Consider the following 23628-nt stretch of genomic DNA (forward strand, 5'->3'; position numbering starts at 1 on the left):
ACTGTTTTTTAAAGGGCAGAGAATGAAAAATTTAGCTGGATTCATCTGTTCCTAAATTGGTTCATCATTTTATAAATTCAATTTAACTTGACATGTGATGTAATAATTATAACTTTTAACTGCAGCATTATAATAACTATATCTGTGATACGAAGCATAGGTGTTAACTGCCATAAGGTTGTGGCATGGCAACCCAAAAGCAAGATCAGTTCCAAATGGAAAAAATGGAAAGGGTTTACTGGAGAAGGTAACATTTCAGTCAAGCCTTAAATGAACTGGGTGACCTTTCAGTGGGCAGAGGTGGGGTAACTTTCAGTTAAGCAGAGGTGGCAAGAGATTGGGAGTTAGGAAGAAAATTTCTGGTCATGATCAATGACAGTAGGGTAAAAAAGTATACTGTTTATAGAAAATACAAAGCAACTTTATGGAGCAGAAACAGGAACATAGAGTCAATAGTTTGGGAATGAATACTGAAAAGGTTAACTGAGGTAGATTATGGAATACCTTGAAAGTCATACCAAGAACTTTGGTATTTACCTATAGATGAGAGATTCTCTCTCTAATATATAATTAATCCAAAAACTATTCCTTGTTTTTTTTTTTTAATGTTCTAAATGATTTTCATTTGCTCAAAGATTGATTTTTGGTAGGGAGCAGCATCTAACACCTTGAGGAAGTACTTAAGAATGGGAGATAAATTCCACTGATAATTACAACTTCAAACTGATAATCAATTGAATTATTTCTTCCACCACAGTAAAATGTACAGGTGAAGTGCAAGAGAAAAGGTGACATGGATTGAATTTCACTGCTCACAGCTTTTGACACAGTCAGATGTCTATGACAAGTAATTGGTTCAAACATTTGAAGTAAAGATCTTGTCAGAGAAGGTCACCAGCTTGAACCTTGGAGAGACACAACACGATGACTGGACCAAGTCACGATGACTGGTTTTCCAAAGTAATCTACTCTTGATGAACCTCCTTGAGTTGCTCCTGGAGTTCACTGCTCAACTTGGCCATCACAGCATTTGCCTCTTTGTTTTTGCAGATAGTAGTCTATTCACAAATAGACTTCTTTTGTTTGGAACTGTTTTGGGACTGTTGGGTGGGGTAATGCAGCTGGTACAGCAGCTGGCCCACCTACAGTGGTAGAAACCTCTTGGTTTTCTGGAGCTTAATTTTCAGGTCTGAATTTCCTATGGATGGGCTTTGTTGGGGGCTGAGAATATGGTATGTTGTGTGGCTTCTTTGCTGGACTTTCTGCAGCCTGAGAAGGGACTCTGTTCAACTGTGGGTGTAACTCGGCTTCAGAAGCTAGTTCAGACTGCTCTATAGTCTGAAATCTCCACAGTTAGGCAGCTGAGCTGAAGGCTTGGGCTGAGCACTGGGCTCACTGGTTATATTGTGATGGGAAACCTGTGATGGACAAAGTCTCAGAGGGAGTACAGGTGGTAGGGACAACAATGCTGACATAGAAGCTGGATCTTCAGAACGTCCTTTGGTAAGGCTTCATCCAAAGTACTTTTCGAAGCTTGTTTGTCATCAATAGTCACATGGGGTTGTCAGCTTGCTGATGTTGACCCAGAATAAGAAGTGAATAACATACACTCCCACTTGGGCTTAGGAAAAGCTGCTTGCAGGTACTCTGGCTGTAGAGTTGGTGGCAGGCCTTTGGGAAATGCAACACAGAACTCAGGCAGGGTCAGGGCTCCATTGCAATCAGTATCACCAAGTTCCCATATATAGGAGAATTGTGGAATGGAAAGTTTTGATTTGCTGAAGTTCTTAGCCACATAATCTCAAATGAAAGAACTTGGGTCAGGCTGAAAGGATTTGACTGACATAATACTCTCACTGTTCTTCTGTTATCCTCCAGATTTCATCTGGGTAAACAGTGATGTCCTGCAGTGTACTCTCCAATGAAAAGGACTGGATAAGAGAAGCCTGAAGACAAGGGGGCTTGGCTCCAGGACCTTCAGATGTGGGTCCCTAAGGCTGAACAAGAGGACCCATGCATCATAAGGAGCTGGATGCATCTGTTCAGTGCCGCTCTGCTGTTTGCTGTAGCCATGACTCAAGGGCAACCTCTGGTAATGAAGCAGGGAAGGAGGAAGGAGGTTAGGGGTGACATTGTGGGAGACTGTACTTTCTGCTATTTATCCTCATTGTCCATTCTTTTGAAGGAATTTTTTCCGTGGTTAAATATGGAATCTGAACCTTAGTTCCATGCAGCTCAGCCAAGTTCCCAAATCACGTCACCATCGTTCTTTGACATCACTTAAGAGAGGCAGAGGCAACTGACTTGAAGCTGGGAAAAAGTCCGTATCAAAGCACCATCAAGGAGAAAGCAAGGTGGTGCTTTCTTCCCCAAGACTGTGTGCTCTGGGGCTGACTGTCGGCATTCCTTGGTCCTTAGCTTGTCACATGGCAAGGTACATGGCGGCATCTCCTGGTCTCTCCCTTCTCCTCCAGATTCTGTTAACCTTCAGCAACTGCCGTTCCCTCTGTAGCTTTCTCTCTCATTCCTTGGGTTTTTATATAAGGAGATTCTCTTTTAGGAAGTATTTCAAAATTTCATATGAATGTCCTTTAACTTTATGATGCTTTAAGAAATAGTAAGAAACTAAATATAAAACTGTGCTTTATTGGGATGATGGAAAAATTTTTGGTTATAGATGATAATGGTGGTAGCAAACATTGTGAATGTAATTAACGCCACTAAATTGTATATTTGAAAGTGGTTAAAATGGGAAATTTCAGTTTGTATATACATGAAAAACAACACACATACACGTGCAAACCTTTAATAGAGATAACAAGTACCAGAGTTTTTTATTCTTTTATCCATATCTAAATTTCAAATCAGTTCAAGATAATTTATTGACTCAACAAAATTTTCTGAGTGTTTACTATATGGTACTAACATACTAAACACAGGAAATGCAAATGTTTCCAGTCCTTGTGGAGGTTAAAATCTAAAGGGAAAAACATGAACACAAATAATGTAATAAAAATCATGAGAGATATATACGAATTTAATGGGAGAGCAGAAGAGGAAATTGGTTGATTATTCTCTTTAAGCAAGTGTGGGGCAGGTTTCCCAGAGACGGTGACCCCTGAACTAGATTGTGAAAAATTAAAGTTCACAAGAAGTAGTACATGGATGTTCTAAGAAAAAGGAATAGCGTGGCAAGTCCTGCAGGTGTGGAGATACAATGCCGCAGTGCCCACTCCACACAGACATCTATGGTCTTGGGTTTTAAGTGACATTCACTTTCATGGGACAACAGTCCATAAAATGGCCCAGGTCTACCTTGTAGAAGAATACAGCACTGGAAACAAAGAATAGTATCATGAGAGTATGAAGTAAAGTACATCTTCATTTAGAGTCCCTATAGGAGTCCTGATCCCAATTTCTCCAGCCCCCAAAGGGTTGCACTCATTTGAAAGAGAAGAGACCACCCAGGTGGGTGCAGGCCCCATCAGCATAAGGAAGCCTCATACACTATGTCTTCTAACAGCCCATAAGCAAAGTTTCCAAGCTTCCATGAAAACAAGCTCAGTTATATCCAGTTATAGTTCATTAGTTAGGGTAGCTCACACAATTAAAAAAAAATTCAGTATAATTACATTCCACATTTAATTTAGTCCAGTATATTTCCAAAGAAATAGTACTGAAAGAAAGAAAATCAAAGATCATTTTCCCATTAAGAAAGGGTTTAAGCTTCTTAATCCGAAAGTATTTATAGCACAATAAGTAACTTTATAAGATTAAAAAGCAGGAGACAGTGGAAAGATGAGGATAGAAAATAAACTGGAACCACATTAGGAAGGGCTCTGTATAAGTTTAGACTTGTTTTAACTCCTGACATGAAAAGAGGCTGATTTTAAGAGATAATAAACTTTATCTAAGCCCTAGTTAAGTGATCGGATATAACTTTTTTTAAAAAGTTTTTTTTTTTTCTTTTTTATCCCAAGAGTTGTGAATTAAAAATAGCATTATCTTCTGTAGGACAGCTTTCCCTGTCCACTGACAATTCTCTCACAACTCACCTGACTGACACATACACACACACACACACACACTCGCTCTCTTCTCTCCTGTGCTCCCTCAGAAACTCTGATTGTTTTTACCAGAGAATGTTAAAACTGTTGATTTATCAATGTCTCACATTAGATTATAAATACCTCAAGAATAAGAGCAGTCATTCATTTTATTTTCTACCTAGCAAAATGACTGCTAATAGTAGATGCTCAAAAAATGTTCCCTAATCTAAAATGACATTCAAATTAATTGGTAAAACAGAAAGAAAATTTAAGCATTAATTATATGATATTCACTACAATTTGCATTTATTTCTAACAGGTCATGTTTCTTATAAAATTACACCTCAATTTAATGAACTAGAAACATGTTTAATATAAAATGTTGATATTCCCAAAGCATTATTTCCACATGAATTTAGGAAAATGAATTTTAAACAATCTTCAACACATGATGAAGGACAGTGGTATCTCTGAAAAACATACAAATGAAATCACAAGATGTCTTATATACTTGCTATACCCGAAATTAGATGTACAAAATAATAGTCACCTAAAAAGGTCCCCCTCACAGGCAGACACAACAGGGAATGAATTATATAATTATAACCATCTTTATATGAAATATCCAAAAAACACATATCTTTAACAATATAAAGATGGTAACAAGATTAACAAAAGCTTAATGACAATGAGGCTTAATTAACAACCTCAATTCACACGATTCTGAAATAAAATGTGCAGTCTTTTAACCCTATCTTAAATTGCCTTTGTTCCACTGTTTTACATACAGTTACAATGTAAATTCAAGAGATGTTTAAAACAGATTAAAATAATATTATTTTAAAGCATTTTTCTTATCTGAGAAAATACAATATGATGTCTCCTTCCAAATATTCCTGAAAACATCAGAGTAAATCAGAAAGTTCTGAAGGGTTAATCAGCTATAATACCACCATTATTACATGATTTCAGTAGAATTGTTACCAGAACATTTAATAATAAAAATTAAGCTCCATGGGGATCATAGCTCTCTAAAAACTACAATTTAAAAATACAAAACAATGAGAGCAATCTAGATTTGCAGATGAATACTGGGTAAAAAAAGAGGTACAAAATTATACATTTAGTTCTAACAACTACTAAATAGGACTTGGAGAAATTTGGTGGCAAGTTATGAAGACATCAATTTTATCTTCTATACGTTCTATATTGTGTATATATTCTGGGATAATTTAGGAGTCAATACTTACATAACTTTACCTCAAATAAACTAGGTTGAGCTATGCATATGAGTTTTAAAAACCTATTTAGATAGCTAAACAATTTTTTGGTATTTCTTTTACTTTTTCTCTCTAATTTCATAAAGAAAACTTAAAAAAAAAAAGGAAAAGATGAAGAAACAACTCCAGTTTTCTAGTTTATTCCAAATTTCACTCTGAATGAATGAACTCTCAAATTCTCATACTAAGATGTCAAAAGAAGTAGAAAAAGATCATTACAATTAGAGCAGAGTAATGGTTCCATTTAGCAATTGAGAAAATCAGCTGCACTTTGAAAGAATGAATTTTTATCATCTTCCTAACATTATGAATGTCTTCTTTACACTATACAGAAGGGATGCCGTAAATGGCATTTTCTGAAGTCTTGATACTAGATTCCTTAAAAAAAAAAAAATACACAGTATTCATACTGTATGCTTGAGCTGCAAAGAATAGAATTACAATATGATGTGACTTGCCAACAAATCTGACAAGCACTGGGGTGGCACCAGGGAGGACCAAACTCCCCTCAACTCCCAGTCATGTGGAAGTACAGATCACATAGTTTTACTGTCTACGAAAACATTCCCACATTACAAATGCTATTGCATAATCCAAGCATATTCACTCAAAAAATATCAAATATTTATGAAATTTTAATTTCTATCTAATAAGTTTATCTACATCTCCCCTTTCCCATTCCATCTAAGAGATCCCAACTTTTCTAATAATATACCTTATATATTTTAAATAATGTTCAATGATTTATAAAACTACTGCAAGTTATTTTCTTCTCTGTGAGCTGGGCTAACACAAATGCTGGTAAGCGGCTTTCCAGTAATCTTATAGAATATCTGTGTCATGTTTGTACAGATTAACTAGCTACTGCTGCCCTTCTGTTGCTGTAAATGAAGTTTCAAAATGAGCTCTCGAATATCTTCCCGTTTGGTCTTTATTACATGACGAGGAAACCATTTCTCCAAATGAATTGGGAGTTCAAAGTTAACAATAGGATCCTAAAGAGAGAAAAAAAGAACACAATCACTTTAGCAACATAACTTCAAATTTTGTTTTAATTTCATTTTTTACAAGAAATGAGAAATTGCTAACTTTCAAACTATAACAGCTTTATTGAGATATAATTCAAATGCCATATAATTCAACACTTTTAAGTGAACAATTCCATGTTTTATAGTTTAGTCACAGAGTTGTGTAACCATCATCACAAATCAATTTTTACAACTTTGCCATTCAATTGTTAACTTTTAAACTTCAAAACTAAATACTGTCTGTACCACTTAATGCATGCTAAGTGAATTAGCTCAAATAGGATTGGTAAATAGAGGGAATGATTCAGCATAATGCAGAAGTCAGGATGGTTTGAACACAATTTTTTCTAGCATGTTAATATTTTGAAACTATTAAATGGTTAAAAAAAAACACTTTGTATTATATGAAGAAACTTCAGATAAAAACAGAAAATCCTGCAGAAGTGCCTCTTTTGGTGGTTTGGAGCCTTTAAGAACTGCTTTATTTTCCAATATTCTAAGTCTACTGGGGAAAATGCAACTACAGATGAAGAACCTGCAAAGACTATCCCCCAGTGTTTAAAAAATAATAATTGTTAAAAAACACTACCTCTAGATCATGTTTATAATTTCAATAAAGTTGACTATTAAGAAGCCATATATAAGAAAGACATATCTTGAGGAAGGAACTAAGAGCTTCAGCACATAAAGCTGAAAGAACAGGCTGATTGTGATTCTAGGATCAAATACCAGTGGAGTTTTAATTGTGCTAGTATTTTTATTAGTTATTACTACTTTTGTTAGGGATTAGTTCCAAAGTTCTATAGGATTTCAGTGGTCTGCCCCAAGCCTATTTTTTCAACCTAAGCTCTGTGATATAGGGCAAAACAAAGATTCAGTTTTCTGATTTTTTTCCCCAGGAATCCTGCATGGTACTACAGCTTACATTAAAATTATGTTCTACTGACCAAGGCTATATAAAGTAGAATTATGTTAACAGTCTCAGAATATATTATGTAATAAGACATGTAAAATCTAGGGACAAAATCAAGTCCCTTGGAAAGATTATTAGAGGACAATAATCATCACCTATGATGAAGTGCCAGTGTGAAATAAAGAGAGGAAAGATTATAATAACAAAAACTAGAGCAGAGATAAATGAAATAAAGAATAGAAAAACAATAGAGAGAATCAACAAAACCAAATATTGGTTCTTGGAAAAAAATCAATAAACTTGACAAACTTTTATTAGCTAAACTGACAAAAAATAAATAAAAGAGAGAGAGGAAGAAGGGGCAAGATGGCGGCACAGAGAGGAGTGGAATTTAGTTAGTCCCGTGGAACAACTAATGAACAACCAGGAACAACTAGCAAATAATTTGGAATGATGGAATGACTCCTGGGGACCAACATGACTGTCCACACATAGTACACCAACCTGGATCAGGAGGAATGCCTGAGATTACAGCATAAATCTGTAAGTAAAAACTGGGGAACTGTGCTGGGAGCCCAATCCTCCAACAGCAGGCTTAGCTGCAAAACCTCAGTGTGGTAGAGAGCAGCACTCTCCCAGCAAGCGAACACAACTCAACCGAGATCCAACTGGGGTTTTAATTAACAAATGTGGACTGATGAATACAAGCTCCAACTCCCCAAAAAGCAGACAGAGGCTTTTAGTGATGACTGACCTTAAAGAACCGAAGACTCATTTGTCCTGGGAGGGGGAGCCCAGAAGATCAGGTGTTACCTCTGGCCAACGAGTGAAACTGGGGGACCATGTACTGGCTCTAAAAGGGTGCTTTCTGTCCCTTTTTCTCCCTTTCAACCTGATGAGCTCAGAGGACAGAGCCTCAGCCATTTTCAGTTAACAGCGTTCTGACCCAGACAGGGGTGGAAATAACAGAGTCAGAGAGACGATCCAAATGCATATGATAAATCCCTAGGGGGTGTATCTTCCCTAAGAGGAAGGAGGTGGGGCCCAGCTTCCCCTTCAGAACGAGACCCCAGAGCCTGGGGGAAAACAGCCAAAACAGAAACTGAAAGGGCCACATCTCCTGACACCAGTCAGGAGCGACAGGCTGACAGGCAGCCCCTGCTGGGCAGGTTAGGAAAATCACAGCAACTGAAGACCTCACAGAAAAGTCTGTCATTCTTCTAAGATATTCCCTGAATATAACCCCATTCTGAGACCTCAACCCATTCTTGTCTGGGAAACTCTGACCGAGGTAACCAAGGAAACCAGATGCCTAGACAACAGAAAACTACAATCTATACAAGGAAAAACAAAGATATGGCCCAAAGGAACAAACTTACACCACAATCAAGATACCCTTGAGATACTGTTTCACTTTAATGAAACAATCTATTAAAGATTTTCAAAGAAATATGCTAAACCAAATCAACAATTTCGGGGAAGATATAACAAAAGAGATGAAGGCTTTAAAAAAAAAACGCTGGGCAAACATAAGGTAAAAATCGAAAGTTTGAAAATACAACTGGCAGAAGCTATGGAAATGAAAGGCACAATACAAAAGATGAAAAACACAATGGAGACATACAACAGCAGATCTCAAGAGGCAGAAGAAAACACTCCGGAACTGGAGAACAAGACATCTGAAATCCTATACACAAAAGAACAGATAGGGAAAAGAATGGAAAAATATGAGCAACATCTCAGGGAACTGAATGACAAAATGAAGCTCATTAATGTATGTGTCATGGGTGTCCCAGAAGGAGAAGAGAAGAGAAAAAGGGCAGAAGCAATAATAGAGGAAATAATCAATGAAAATTTCCCATCTCTAATGAAAGACATAAAACTACAGATCCAAGAAGTGCAGCATACCCCAAACAGAATAAATCTGAATAGGCCTATGCCAAGACACTTAATAACCAGATTATCAAATGTCAAAGATAAAGAGGGAATCCTGAAAGCATCAAGAGAAAAGTGATCCTACAAAGGAAGCTTGATAAGACTATGTGATGATTTCTCAATAGAAACCATGGAGGCAAGAAGGAAGTGGGGTGATACATTTAAGATAGTGAAAGAGAAAAACCACCAACCAAGAATCCAGTATGTGGCAAAACTGTCCTTCAAATATGAGGGAGAGTTTAAAATATTCTCTGACAAACAGACAATGACAGAGTTTGTGAACAAGATTAACTGCACTACAGTAAATATTAAAGGGAGCACTACAGACATACAGGAAAAGACAAGAGTGAGAGGTTTGGAGCACACTTTTGGTTGATAGTACCACAGCAATGTAAGTACACTGAACAAAGATGACTGAGAGTATGTTTGAAAGAGGAAGGTTAGGAGCATGTGGGATACCCAGAAGGAAAGAGGAAAGATAAAGACTGGGACTGTATAACTGAGTGAAAACTAGAGTGCTCAACAACTGTGATAAAATGTACAAGTATGTTTTTACATGAGGGAGAACAAATGAATGTCAACTTTGCAAGGTGTTAAAAATAGGGTGGTATTGGGGAAAAAATACAATCAATGCAAACTAGAGAATACAGTTAACAGAAACATTGTATTATGCTTCCTTTAATGCAACAAAGGCAATATACAAAGCTAAATGCCTTTACAAGGGGGACATAAGGGAGGGGTATGGGACTCTTGGCACTGGTGATGTTGTCTGACTCTTATTCTACTTTAGGTTAACTCTATCTTTCCTTTTGTTGCTTTTTAGCTGTCATTTTTTTTGTTGTTTTTTTTCTTTTTTTTTTTTGTCTCTAACTTCTTTGATTCTTCCTCCTTCTTTGTGGAAGAAATGGAGATGTCCTTATATAGACAGTGGTGATGGTGGTGAGTACATAAATACATGACTATACAGAGAACCACTGATTGCTTACTTAGGATGGAAAGTATGGTGGGTGAACAAACCCATCTATTTAAAAAAAAAAAAAACTGATTGATGAAGAAACCTTAAGGGCACCACACTGAATGAAATAAGTCAGACATATAAGGACAAATATTGCATGGTCTCACTGATATGAACTGATTATAATATGTAAACTCATACACATGAAATGTAAGTTACCAGGATATAGAACCAGGCTAAAGAATGGGGAACAGTTGCTTATTTTGGGTAGAAGTTTCAACTAGGTTGAGCTTAAGTGTTTGGAAATGGACAGAGGTGACGAATAATTAACAGTGCTCAATGGTACGTGAATGTGGTTGAAAGGGGAAGCTTAGAGTCAGGTATGTCACCAGAAGGAAACTCAGAGGTTAAAAGATGGGAATGTGTAAAACGATGAATCTTGTGGTGGACAGTCACCATGATTAACTGTACAAATATTAGAAATCTCTTTCACGAACTAGAACAAATGTATGACATTATAACTAGAAGTTAATAATAGAGGGAAAAACTGTATCTATTGCAAACTATGTACTACAGTTAGTAGTATTTTAACATTTTTTCATCAATAGTAACAAATGTACTATACCAATACTATGAGTCAATAATGGAGGGGGTGTGGTTAGGGGTATGGGAGGATTTGAGTTTTCTTTCTTTGCCTTTATTTCTTTTCTGGAGTAATGAAAATGTTCTAAAAATTGAAAAAACAATAATCGTGATGATGGATACACAACTGTATGATGGTACCATGGGTAATTGACTGTGCACTTTGGATCTTTGGATAATTGTATATGTGAACAACCTCAATAAAATTAAATTTTTTAAAAAAAGAGAGAGGATACAAATAATGAAAATCAGAAATGAAAAGGGGAATATTACTATTGACCTTGCTGAAATAAAAAGGTCTACAAAGGGTTCCATGAACAACTGTACACCAATGAATTAGATAACCTAGATGAAATGGACAAAGTCTTAGAAACATACAAACTAACTACATTGACTCAAGAAGAAATAGGAGAGTTCAACAAACTATTTTCCAGTAAACAGACTGGATCAGTAATCAAAAAACTCCCAACAAAGAAAAGCCCAGGACCATATGGTTTCACAGGGAAATTCTACAAAACATTCCAGGAAGAGTTAACTCTAATTCTGCTCAAATTCTTACAAAAAATTGAAGAGGAGGGAACACTTCCTAACTCATTCTAGGCCATATCAGCCTCATACCAATGACAGAAAAGATGCCACAAGAAAAGAAAATTATAGACCATATCTCTCATGAGCATAGATGCAAAAATCCACAACAAAATACTAGGAAACTGAATCCAACAGCACACTGAAAGAATTATATGCCCTGGCATGCAAGGTTGATTCAACAAAAAAAAAATCAATGAATAAAAAAAAAAAAACTATTAGCAGTGAAACATCAAAGAATGGGGTCCGACAATTTAATAAAATTCATCCCTTATGTGTGAAGGAAAAAAAATCAATTCATATGATACACCACATTAACACAATGAAGGAAAAAAACACATGATCATCTCAATTGATAACGAAAAGGCCTTTGACAAAATCCAGCACCAGATCTTCTTGATAAAAACACTTAGAACACTAGGAATAGAAAGAAACTTCTTCAATATGATAAAGGGAATATATGAAAAGCCCATAGCTAACACATTCTACTTAGTGGTAAAACACAGAAAGCTTTCCCTCAAAGATCAGGAACAAAACAAGGATGCCCACTGTCGCCACTGCTATTCAACACTGTAGTGGGAGTTTTTGCCAGATCAATTAGGCAAAAAAAATAAATAAATAAACAGCATCCACACTAGAAAAAAAGAAGTAAAACTTTCCCTATCTGCCAATGACTTGATCCTACATACAGAAAATCCTGAAAAATCCACAGCAAAACTCCTAGAACTTATAATGAATTCAGCAAAGTGGGAGAGTATAAGATAAACACTCAAAAATTAGTAGCAATCAGAAAAATTTTCAAGAGAAAAATTCCATTCATAATAGGAACTAAAAGAATCAAATATCTAGGAATAAATCTAACCAAGGATGTAAAGGACTTGTACAAAGAAAACTACAAAACATTGTTAAAAGAAATCAAAGAAGACATAAATAAATGGAAAGATATTCTGTGTTCATGGACTGAAAGACTAAATATCATTAAGATGTTAATCCTATCAAAGCAATTATGGATTCAACAGAATCCCGAGCAAAATTCCAACAATCTTCTTTGCAGAAATGGAAAAGCCAATAATCAAATTTATAATGAATGGTAAGGGTTCTTGAATAGCTAAAGCCATCTTAGAAAAGAAGAATGAAGTTGGAGGACTCATACTTGCTGATCTTAAAATTCATTACAAAGCCCAGTAATCAAAACAACATGGTGTTGACACAAGGACAGATATATAGACCAATGGAATAGAATTGAAAGCTCAGAAATCTACCCTTACATTTACGGCCAGCTATTTTTGACAAGGGGACAAAGACCACTGAATTGGGAAAGAATAGTCTCTTCCACAAATGGTGCTGAGAAAACTGGATCCCCATTTGCAAAAAATTGAAGGAGGACCCCTACCTCACACTTTATATAAAAATGAACTCAAAATGGATCAAAGATATGAATATAAGAGCAAGACCTATCAAACTCCTGGAAGAAAACATAGGGAAGCATCTTCAGGACTGTGATGGTTAGGTTCATGTGTCAACTTGGCCAGGTGATGGTACCCAGCTGTCTGGTCAAGCAAGCATTGGCCTAACTGTTGCTGTGAGGACGTTTGTGGCTGGTTAATAAACCAACAGGCTGGTTTATTAAATCATCAGTCAATTGGCTGCAACTGTGACTGATGACGTCAAGGAAAGGTGTGTCTTCCACAATGAGAGAAGGCAGTTGGCTGGATTTAATCCAATTAATCAGTTGAAGACTTTTAAGCGAGACAGATAGAGGACCTTCACTTCTTCTTTGGCTGCCCAGTGAAGCATTTCCTGAGGAGTTCATCGAAGTTGCCAGTTCGTTTCCTGAGGAGTTCATCAAATATCACTGGAGTTGCCAGTTTGCCTGCTTGCCCTATGGAATTTGGGCTCGTGAATACCCACAGCAGCATGAGACACTTTTGTAAATCTTAGATTCACAGATAACTCTCATTGATTCTGTTTCCCTACAGAACCCTAACTAATACAAGGACCTTGTGTTAGATAATGGTTTATTAGACTTCACATCCAACGCACAAACAACAAAAGAAAAAATAGATAAATGTGACCTCATCAAAATTAAAAACTTTTTTGCCTCAAATGACTGTATCATGAAATAAAATGAAAACCTACACATGGGAGAAAATATGTGGAAATCACATCTCTGATAAAGGTTTAATGTCCAGAATATATAAAGAAATCCTTCAATTTAACAAAAAAAGACAAATGACCCAATTAAAAGATGGGGGAAAGCCCTGAATAGATATCTCACCAAAGAGGATACAAATGGCCAGAAAGCACATGAAAAGATTATCAACATCATTAGCCATCAGGGAAATGCACACAAAACCACAACGAGCAGCCATTCTAATAGAATGGCTGCTATTAAAAAAAAAAGGAAAATAACAAGTGTTGGAATATTACAGAGGAACACTCATCCTATGCTATGGCAATGTAAAATGCTGCAGCTGCTGTAGAAGACAGTTCAGTGGTTTTCAGAAAGCTAAGTATAGAACTACCGTATGACCTGGCATTCCCACTACTAGGGAAATATGCAAAAGAATTGAAAGCAGTGACTTGTACAGATTTGCACACAATGTTCAACATTATTCACAATTGCCAAAAGATGGAAGCAACACAATTGTCCATCAACTAATGAATGGATAAATAAAATGTGGTATATACACGCAATGGAATACTAATCAGCCGTAAAAAAGAATGAAGTCCTGATACATGTGACAACATGGATGAACCTTGAAGACATGTTGCATGAAATTAGCCAGACACAAATAGTGTATGATCTCACTGATTTGAAATAATTGAAATAAGCAAACTCAGAGTCAGAAGCTAGAATATAGGTTACCAGGGGACAGGGTGGGGATAGGGAATGGGAAGCTCAGGCTTAAACTGTACAGGGCTCTTATTTGAAATGATGGAAATCTTTTGGTAATGGATAGTGATGATGGTAGCACAATGTTGTGAATGTAATTAACAGCACTGAAATATATATCTGAACTAATTAAAAGGGGAAATTTGTTAGATTTTATACATGGTAAAAGAGTAAAAAAATTTTTTTTAAAAATCACTGGAACTACACTACACAGTGAAACCTAAGTTAAAACATTGTACTGGTTTGTATATATTATGTCCCCAAGAAAAAGCCATGTTCTTTGATGCAATCTTGTGGGGGCAGACATATTAGTGGAGAATAAGTTGGAACATTTGGATAAGGCTGTTTCCATGGAAACATGCCCCACCCAACTGTAGGTGATGACTCTGGATAGTTTCCATGTAGATGTGGCCCTCCCATTCAGCATGGGCCTTGATTAGTTTACCGGAGCACTATATAAGCACAGACAGAAGGAGTGAGCTTGCTACAGCCAAGAGAGACACTTTGAATAATGCACAGAAGCTGAGAGAGTAGCTGCAAATGAGAGAGTTTGAAGATGGCTGTTGAAAGCAGACTCTTGCTCTGGAGAAGCTAAGAGAGGACAAACGCCCCAAGAGCAACTAAGAGTGACATTTTTGAGGAACTGCAGCCTAGAGAGGAACATCCTGGGAGAAAGCCATTTTGAAACCAGAACTTTGGAGCAGAGGTCAACCTTGTGCCTTCCCAGCTAAAAGGTTTTCTGGACACCATTGGCCATCCTCCAGTGAAGGTACTCGATTATTGATGTGTTACCTTGGACACTTTATGGCCTTAAGACTGTAACTTTGTAATCAAATAAACCCCCTTTATAAAAGCTGATCCATTTCTGGTGTTTTGCATTCCGGCAGCATTAGCAAACTAGAACAACCATGGACTAGAGTTAATAATACAATTATAAAAGTGTACTTTCCTCAGTTGTAACAAATGTACCACACCAATGCAAGGTGTTAATAATAGGGTGGTGCATGGGAATCCTGAATTTTATGCATGATCATACTATAAACTCACAACTTTTCTACTAAAGAAAAAGAGGAATGGTTTCCATAACGTGTACCACCTTATATTATATCTTATCATTCCTGCCCAATATTAAAAATAACAAAAATTGTCATTGCATACTCTAACACTCATGCTTTGAAAGTACCTTTAAGCATTCTCCCAGCAGGCTTCTGGCCAAAAATACCCTGCTCTTATACCTATCTTCATCATAATACCTGTAATGACTGAAGTAATGAGCTGACTGTTCAAAAAGTAAAGAGTGATTTCTTGCTATTTAAATTTTCTTCTCTAATATCTCTACAGTTCCAGAAGAGACTCCAGTGAGCTAGAAAATAACACTCATGCTTGTCATTATACTTATACAGCTTGTGGTCTGCTGAGTTTCCTGAATACTGAGTTGATGTTTTGGAAAATTTTCTTCAAATATTGCATCTGCCTCATTCTCTCTCCTTCTGGGACTCCAATTACATGTAAATTATACCTTTTGACTGTATCATACTTGTCTCTTATGCTCTACTCTTTTCTCTTCCATTCTTTCTTCTCTCTGAGCTACAATTTACATATTTTCTATCATCTTAAATCTTCACATCACTAATCCTATCTTCTGCTGTATCCAGTCTACTAAACCTACTGAATATGTTCCTAATTTCAAATATATCAATACACATTTTTAGCTCCAGAATGCCCTTTTGATTTTTTTTAATAGATTCCATCTCTTCATTCTCTTCCTGTTTAACTACATTTTCTCTAACATATTAATCAAATCATTTAAAAATTCTTATTTGCTAACTCCAAAATCTAGACCATATGTGGATTGATTTCCATTGTTTTTCTCTTTTTTTCCCCTTGATCAACAGTAACATTTTCCTGCCTCTTTGCTTACCCAGTAATTTATGACCATATGCTGATGACCATGCATAAAAATCTGTATCTTCACGTACCTTGAGGAAGCTTTCCACATATTGCAATAAATAAACTCCACAATCACTGCTATTATCTTGTTTAGGAACTTTAGGGCAAAGGTCCACCATGTTTGTTTTGCTGAATTCACGATGAGTTTTTCGCTTAACTTCCCACTCTACCTCTAAATACCTGAAATCGTCAATAAGTAGAGTGACTCAAGTTGAAATCTTTCTAACGCTGTGCAACACTTTCACAAAGGTACAAAAACATTTACTGCCAGATGTTTTATCTCAAGCCAAATATCCAAAGACTGAACCTTAGTTAAATTATATTATGGGCTTTTACAAGTATGACTTCAAAGAAACACATCTGAATTTCAAACTAAAATCTAGACTTTTCATCAACAACTCAACTTTCACAACTCAAATATATAAAGTCATTTACATTACAAAGTAAACTAGCAAATGATTTTAAAATTTCCATTGCTAGTTTTTTCCAGGTCATATAGTAAAGTATAAAATCCTATACATACACATGTAAGGATAATCATTTATAAAGAGTTCTTATTTTTCCTAAAGTGGTACTTCTGGTAACCACTAATATTTGTAATGCTCCTTCATTAAATTATGCTTTTTATTCAATTATGAACATAAATTCTTAATTTACTTTTGATATAATCCCTGAGAAATATTACCTGAATATTAATAAGCTGGGGAAATTTATTATTGATGAGATTTGCAGGCCTCATCTAAATACACAATAAAATATAATTCCTGATATAATCTTTTCAGTAATTCACAAGGTAGCTTTAAAATTATTGAGATTTTAAATAATACACTGAAGGGTAAAATTATAATCACTTACTCTCGTAAATTCTGAACAGTGTTTTGTATAGAAGCAGCTTTCAAGGAGTCTAATATGAGAATACATGGCCTATAAAAAAGCAAAAGGTAGAAATCAAAATTACATACTTGTATATGAAGTACACCTAACTATCTGAAAAAAAACTATTATTTTATAACATATACCTACCTTTTACATATTTTCTTTGGTACTGATATATTCATCTCGGTACTCTGAAACAACAAATTTTTATGACTTTGCAATTACCAATTTAGTTTGAATAAACTGATATTCAGCTACTCCTTAAAACATTTCAAACAACTATGAAATTAAAATTTCAAATAAGAATTATCATCTGAAGTGAGCTAACTTTATTTTTCAAAAAATTAATTGATTTATTCTTTTATACTATTAAACTAGTGGCTTATATACTTTTACATGTGGCCTTAAGTAGTTATGGAGCTTCAACATGGCCTAAAAAACAATCTGGAACTTTAATTACTTCTATTCAGAGTTACCATTTTGGGTAACAAATAAATACAAATAAAAAGGTGGCTAGCTTCATTAATTAGGACACCAAATCTAGACCATGCATACCAGTTTACAGTCCCATATAAAGAGAAGTTAACAGTAACTCTATTTTAGCCTCAGAAGTCATATGGATTGACCTTAAGTCTAGTTTAAATCATTTTTAACCACAAATTATGATAATAGAATATAAAATATGCTTGCTAAGGTTATTAATTACACTAAGTTTGAAAAGAACTGCTGACATAATCGAAGAATAAAAGTAAATCAGGCTGACAGCGGCCATGGATCCAGGCCAGAGATTCCCCATTGCAGCATCCAGCTAGAGCAGAAGGTCTCTGCCTTTCCCACTCATCATGCCAATGTCCCTGAGCCTCCACACCCAGAAGTCCACTGGACGTCACACAGCCAGGAGTATCCAGCAAGTGGGTGATGGGGAACACCGCCAAGCTGCTCACGATTGGGAGGAGAGCAAGGCTTTGGTAGAGTGGCCTCACCCCTTCCAACCCAACTGCCTGCCTGGGGTTCTGGTTATGAGTGCTCGGTAAATAGGAGGTGTTAGGAGTCGTGGGCCCAAGACTACATGAGGTAATGCTGGCTCAGTTTTGAGAAGCTTGGGAAGAGTGAAGAAACCCAAAAATGGAGGCGTTTTCTGGCAGGACTTAAGGCACCAGTGGCTGGGACAACAGACCTCTGTTTGGAAAGAAGTTGGCCAAGGATTGAATCATCAGTTTAGTTGTTGGAAGCTTGCCATCTTTATTAATTCTAGTAACACTGATCAGTGCTTTTGTTTTCCCTCAACTACCTCCTAAACCACTGAATATATTTTTTACTGTCTGCCTCTCTTTCAGTTTTATGACCAACTGCATACTTATCTACCGGTATCCACAAGGAGACTTAGAAACAAAATTTAGAAACCTAATTTACTATTATCTTATTTTCTATCATCATGTTATGTATATGTGCAAACTTGTACTTCCATGATGTGGGAAAGTGAGGCTGCCAAGGAGAAATACTTACTAGGACCCTTCAAAGCTATATATTAGTACTGTGAAGAAGAGCTGGATAAGGTATGCTGAAGAATCTCCTGCAGGAGTCTGATGCATGATTTTCATGTTACTTATACATCTAAATTCCCTCTTGCAGGGGAATACAGAGCGTAGGTTGCTTTGCTTTTTCTTTAAGGAGCTTATGTTGATGTTACACTTAAACATTCCAGCTTTTAAAGCTCAAACAGCACAAGTAATTTTCACTTTTGAAAATTAAAAATTTTTATAAAGTAATTGCATGGCAAAGAGGCTGTTACAAACAAAATATTGCATTTTAAGACAAAATTCTTTTATTTCTGTTTAACCAAATATACAATTATTGTTCCCTATGCAACCACCTTTTGCTTATAACTACAACTTAATTTCACAGTAACAAAACACAGTGAAAAGACAACTTTAATTGTGAAGGTCTAATTACAAGAATAAATAAAATAATTTATAAAAGAAAAAAAAGTAAAACTGATGCTTCATATGTTAGATTGGGTTTTTTAAAAAAAGTAAATCTGATCCTTAGAAATTAGAAAAGGAGTCAACCAAGATGAACATCAGATAAACTACTAAATAAACCAACCAACCTAGGACTTTAAAGCAAGTTAAAAAGATACAAGAAGAATGACAAGTTCTCTTGTTCTCTTTCTCACCACAAAAAAAATCAAAGAATCATAAAACAGCATGACTTGATTACAGGCCACCAGTATCTGTGGTAGCCCACCTAACTTTGCCCTATTTTATAGTTATTATTATATATTCATGATTTTTTCTTCCTTCACATCTGTAAAGAACACACTTACTTGGGAATCCTCAGCACCCAAGGACAGTGTTGAAGTGGTATGTAGATCATTATCTAGTTAAAAATAGCAAAGCAATTATGAGTCTTTAATGTATCTCTAATATAGATAATTTAGATAAGTTTCAATTGTAATTTGTATGCACAGTAGTAATTAAAGGAAAAAAATACCTGGGGTCTATTTAAATTTTTTCATGGTAAATGCTATGAATAAAACCAAACAAAATTACCAGATTGAACTGTACAGCCCGAAGAGTGAACCCTAATGTAAACTATGGACTATAGCTAATAATAGAATTATAATAATAATGTTTCATCAGTTGTAACAACAGTATCACACTAATGCAAAATATTAATAATAGGGAAAACTCTGTACTTTCTGCATGATTTTTCGGTAAACCAACATTTGCTCTAATAAAAAAACTTAAGGCAATAATAACTATATGTTTTTTACAACTTGCACTATTGTAATATCCCACTAATGCAATATCCAGTGTTTATTTAAAAATGTCAAGAGAAAATAGTGGATCAGAAAGAAACATGGGGAAGAGGGGGTCATACATTTCAGATCCTTTTCAGAATACATATCTCAGTAATCGAATAGAAACAAACCTAGGCAAGAATGCTACTCCAATATAAATACACATACGTATGTATAGAAATAATTAGAGTTCCATTTTGCCAATTTTATTTTACCAGTAAAATACTTGCTAATAACAATGAAATAAATTTCTGCAAGTATAAATGTGATACTGTTTAACAAAATTCATTGTTCAGGACCTAAAATTAGATTTTCAAAATGTCATAAAAAAATACAGTTATTAATTGTTGTTACCATCCTAATACACAATCACTTTATTTAAAAAAAAATCCAATCATCAGCTAAAAATCCTATCATCAGATTAATGACTAGCTGTTAACAGACAAAACAAATCCCTAAGCCAAAACCTGAAATACCAATTAAGTGAGCTAGTTTCCTATAAAAAGAGAATCTCTAAAGATAACTCACTAATAAAACAGCTGTTGTTTTAATGTGAAGGATAGTTAATTTCCCTGTAACGGTTCTTCTAAACTATGATCTTAAAGTTTTATATAAGTACACTTGAAGCTCAGAAGGATTGGAAAATTTGAAAATAATCAGATGCTTTTTAGTTTTTCTCTTTTTCCCCTAGGTTTTGGCCAATATTAACAGTAATGAATACTATAAATCTTCCATGCAGCTATAAAATGCATACATAATTCTAATATTTTTTCTCAAAGAAAGTAGGCTTGTTTGTTTAAGATTATGGGTTTTAACATAAGAAAAATCACTGAAGAATTATGAGACCCTATTCCACCTGGCAGAACTACTAATGTCTATAAAAAATGTGTTATTTTAATTATATTAAGAAAAAAGGGAAGTTTTCAAGCTGGGCCTGAAGCTCTATGGCATGAAATCTTAAGTTATATTAGCAAAGCTACTGTATAAAAAGTACTATGGTAATACTTAAAAACCATATAACTTAAGAATTAACATTTTGTCTATACATGAAACTAGGCATCTACCATGAAATTTTCAGATTTCTTATTCTTCCTTCTATAAGTATAATGATAATAAATAACTACCTTTTAACTTCATACTGTTCCCTCTAACCAGGTTGTCATAATTAAAAACATAGTTATGAAAAACATTAAGCATTGTCACCTATTGTTTTGTTGTCATATTGGGATTGCTGATCCTGGGATAGCTGGGATACAGTTTGTGGAAAATCTTCATACAGAGCATCTTCTAACCATGGGAAACAAATGACTGCAAGATACCAGTGAGACCTGTTAGAAAAGAAATGCAATCTTTATAACATACAAAACTAAAAAATGTAGAATATATTCTAGAGCTACATCTGAGAAAGTAAGGATGAAAAACTTAATTTTGAAAAGCAGTCTACTGTCATGTCTGATGTAATACAGAACATACATGCTAAAAATAATTAAAAATCCCAAGTTACTTAGTTTAAAACTTAAGTAATTCAAGTTTTTTTTTTACTTTTATATAATCAGTGTTTTCAACTGAGGATCTGCTTTAATAAAGGACCCAACACACTCGTCAGCATCACCCTTTTTTATGTAGGTGCTTAAGAATTCTTCTCTTTAATATTTGGGGAGTCATCCTAAAATCTTTTCATTTTTTTCTGTAGCAAATCTTTTCTTGAGTCAAAAAAAAAAAAAAAAAAAAAAATGAACTCCTCAGTCATTACAGTCTTGTAGTCATTTGTCATTCTCTTTTTTTTTTCCACTATATTTACAACATAATCAGTACCAAATCAAAATCCAAGATATGTAACTCAGTTTTAGCTAACTTTTATAGAAAAAAATTGAAAATAATACCTGGAATTCATATGCCCATACCTTTTACTGATTATTAATCTAAAAATACAACAAAATATTTTTTTCTGAATTAACTCCAATTTTATTTTTAAATAATCTGAAATACTCACGACTCATTTACAGGCACAAAGATATAATCTTTATTAAAGATGTTTATGTGACGAGTCCATGTTCTTACTCTTTTATGTCTTCGCTGTGCCATTCTGCAAATATAAAAGATAGATATATTTGATATAAATTAAGAATCTGAAATTTAAGATAAGGACTTCAAGAGTCCTTTTCATATATTGTAAAATGCTAGGTTCAGTCTAGCCATCCTCTTCAAGATATATCATATTTAACACATTTGAAAAAATGTACCATTTTATCAACACCTTATTCTTAAATCTGATCATTACTTACAAATAATAATGTAATGGATAGAAGAAAGGCAGAATTCATAAAAACTTTGCAGATCCCAAAAGTGGCTCAGCAACTGAGAGTATAAGCAGTTACACCTATTTATTCTGCTCCATTTTCTCCAGGCATGATATAAAATATTATCATTAAACCTTTATAGAATTGTCCAAATGTTGTATATGTGATGAGGGGAATGAGGCATAGATTTTTAGAGACGAAATTCATCTGCCTTCATCTTACATACAAGGAAACTAGGAAAATGAGGTTACGTATCCCTACCATGGATTCATCTATCTTTCCTTTTATTCCTTCAACAAATATTTATTAGGTCCCTAATAATAAATAATGAAAAGCAATCACAGTGCTCTAAAGGAACTTATCATCTAATAAGAGTAAAAAAAAAAAAAAAAAAAACTACAACAAATAACTAAATGTAAATGTCATAAAGAGTTCAAAGGAATTATATGAAAGTATGAGACAGCCACCTAGCCACCTAGAAAGGGGTTGGCACATACATTAAATAAAAAAAAAAAAATTAAAAAAACAACATGTAATTTCTTTTCATCTTATTAGAGATGCTAAAGAAGGAAAACATTAAACCAAGTTTTGGTGTAAAAAAGATTTTAGGGATGAGATGGCATTTAATAGTGGCATAAAGGAAGTAATATGAGATTTCTGGCTCAGCTCCTTGGAAGGAGATCTTTTTATGCAGGGAATAAAAGAAATCATTAAATTCCCTATATATTTATGTAACAAGTAATACTGGAATTTGACACCTTTGCCTACCCTTGTTCACCTGAATAACATCTAACCAAACTCACATGGGGTAGTTTAGGAGTAAAATGGAATCCAGAACAAGCTAAAAGATAGGGTGGGAATTAGGCACTATGGAAGATAAACAACATAAAAGAATCAGGGATCATCTGTTCATTGAATTTGCTCATTTCATAATAATCCAACCATTACAATGATTATATACAATTACTTTCAAGTACATAATTTGTTACTTTGTTTTCCATTTGATAATACTGGTATTTGGTAGATTTCCTGATTATGCTAACCTTATTTAATTGGGAATACATTAGGCATAATGGGGCAGGAAGGATAGAAAGAATATGAGGGCCATGATATGATCTCTTATTCTCAGTTCCTAACTGCATAGCAGAAATCCTCAAGTAAATGTCATATAGTTCTCTCAGTATTCAATAATCTGCATTTTTATTATCTTTTGTTTTGGGTACCCAGTATGTTCCAAACACTGAGCTAAGCACTGGGGATAGGGTAGAAAATAAGACAGATGAAATCTCTAATCTCACGTAGCTTACACTTTGGTATAAGACACAGAAAATAAACAAACAAACAAATAAATAAAATGATTAGAGATCATGTTGGGAAACAAATAACTAAAAGTATCTGTAGAAGAACATTTCAGTC

The 23628-nt window shown here is 34.8% G+C and overlaps 1 protein-coding gene and 2 pseudogenes across 8 annotated transcripts in view; 1 reads left to right on the forward strand and 2 right to left on the reverse strand.

The window, feature by feature from the left end:
- Nucleotides 1–1331: 1331 nt before the first annotated feature.
- LOC119514142 lies at nucleotides 1332–2277 on the reverse strand (annotated as a pseudogene).
- Nucleotides 2278–2792: 515 nt separating this feature from the next.
- Nucleotides 2793–23628, reverse strand: part of SENP7 (SUMO specific peptidase 7) — a 214718-nt gene continuing 193882 nt past the window's right edge. For 7 of the 8 annotated variants that reach the window (XM_037834912.1, XM_037834927.1, XM_037834918.1 and 4 more), the window contains 7 exons: nucleotides 21906–21998; nucleotides 21116–21240; nucleotides 19436–19488; nucleotides 17257–17300; nucleotides 17089–17157; nucleotides 16263–16413; nucleotides 6187–6324 (listed from right to left, as the gene is read on the reverse strand). In XM_037834912.1, coding sequence (XP_037690840.1) covers nucleotides 6187–6324; nucleotides 16263–16413; nucleotides 17089–17157; nucleotides 17257–17300; nucleotides 19436–19488; nucleotides 21116–21240; nucleotides 21906–21998 — 673 coding nt within the window. Of the gene's footprint in view, nucleotides 6325–16262; nucleotides 16414–17088; nucleotides 17158–17256; nucleotides 17301–19435; nucleotides 19489–21115; nucleotides 21241–21905; nucleotides 21999–23628 lie in introns of all 8 variants that reach the window. The other variant, XM_037834886.1, reaches the window with a different exon arrangement.
- LOC119532498 lies at nucleotides 18235–18592 on the forward strand (annotated as a pseudogene).

This window comes from Choloepus didactylus, chromosome 1 (genome assembly GCF_015220235.1).
Source record: "Choloepus didactylus isolate mChoDid1 chromosome 1, mChoDid1.pri, whole genome shotgun sequence".
NCBI classification, from domain to species: domain Eukaryota; kingdom Metazoa; phylum Chordata; class Mammalia; order Pilosa; family Megalonychidae; genus Choloepus; species Choloepus didactylus.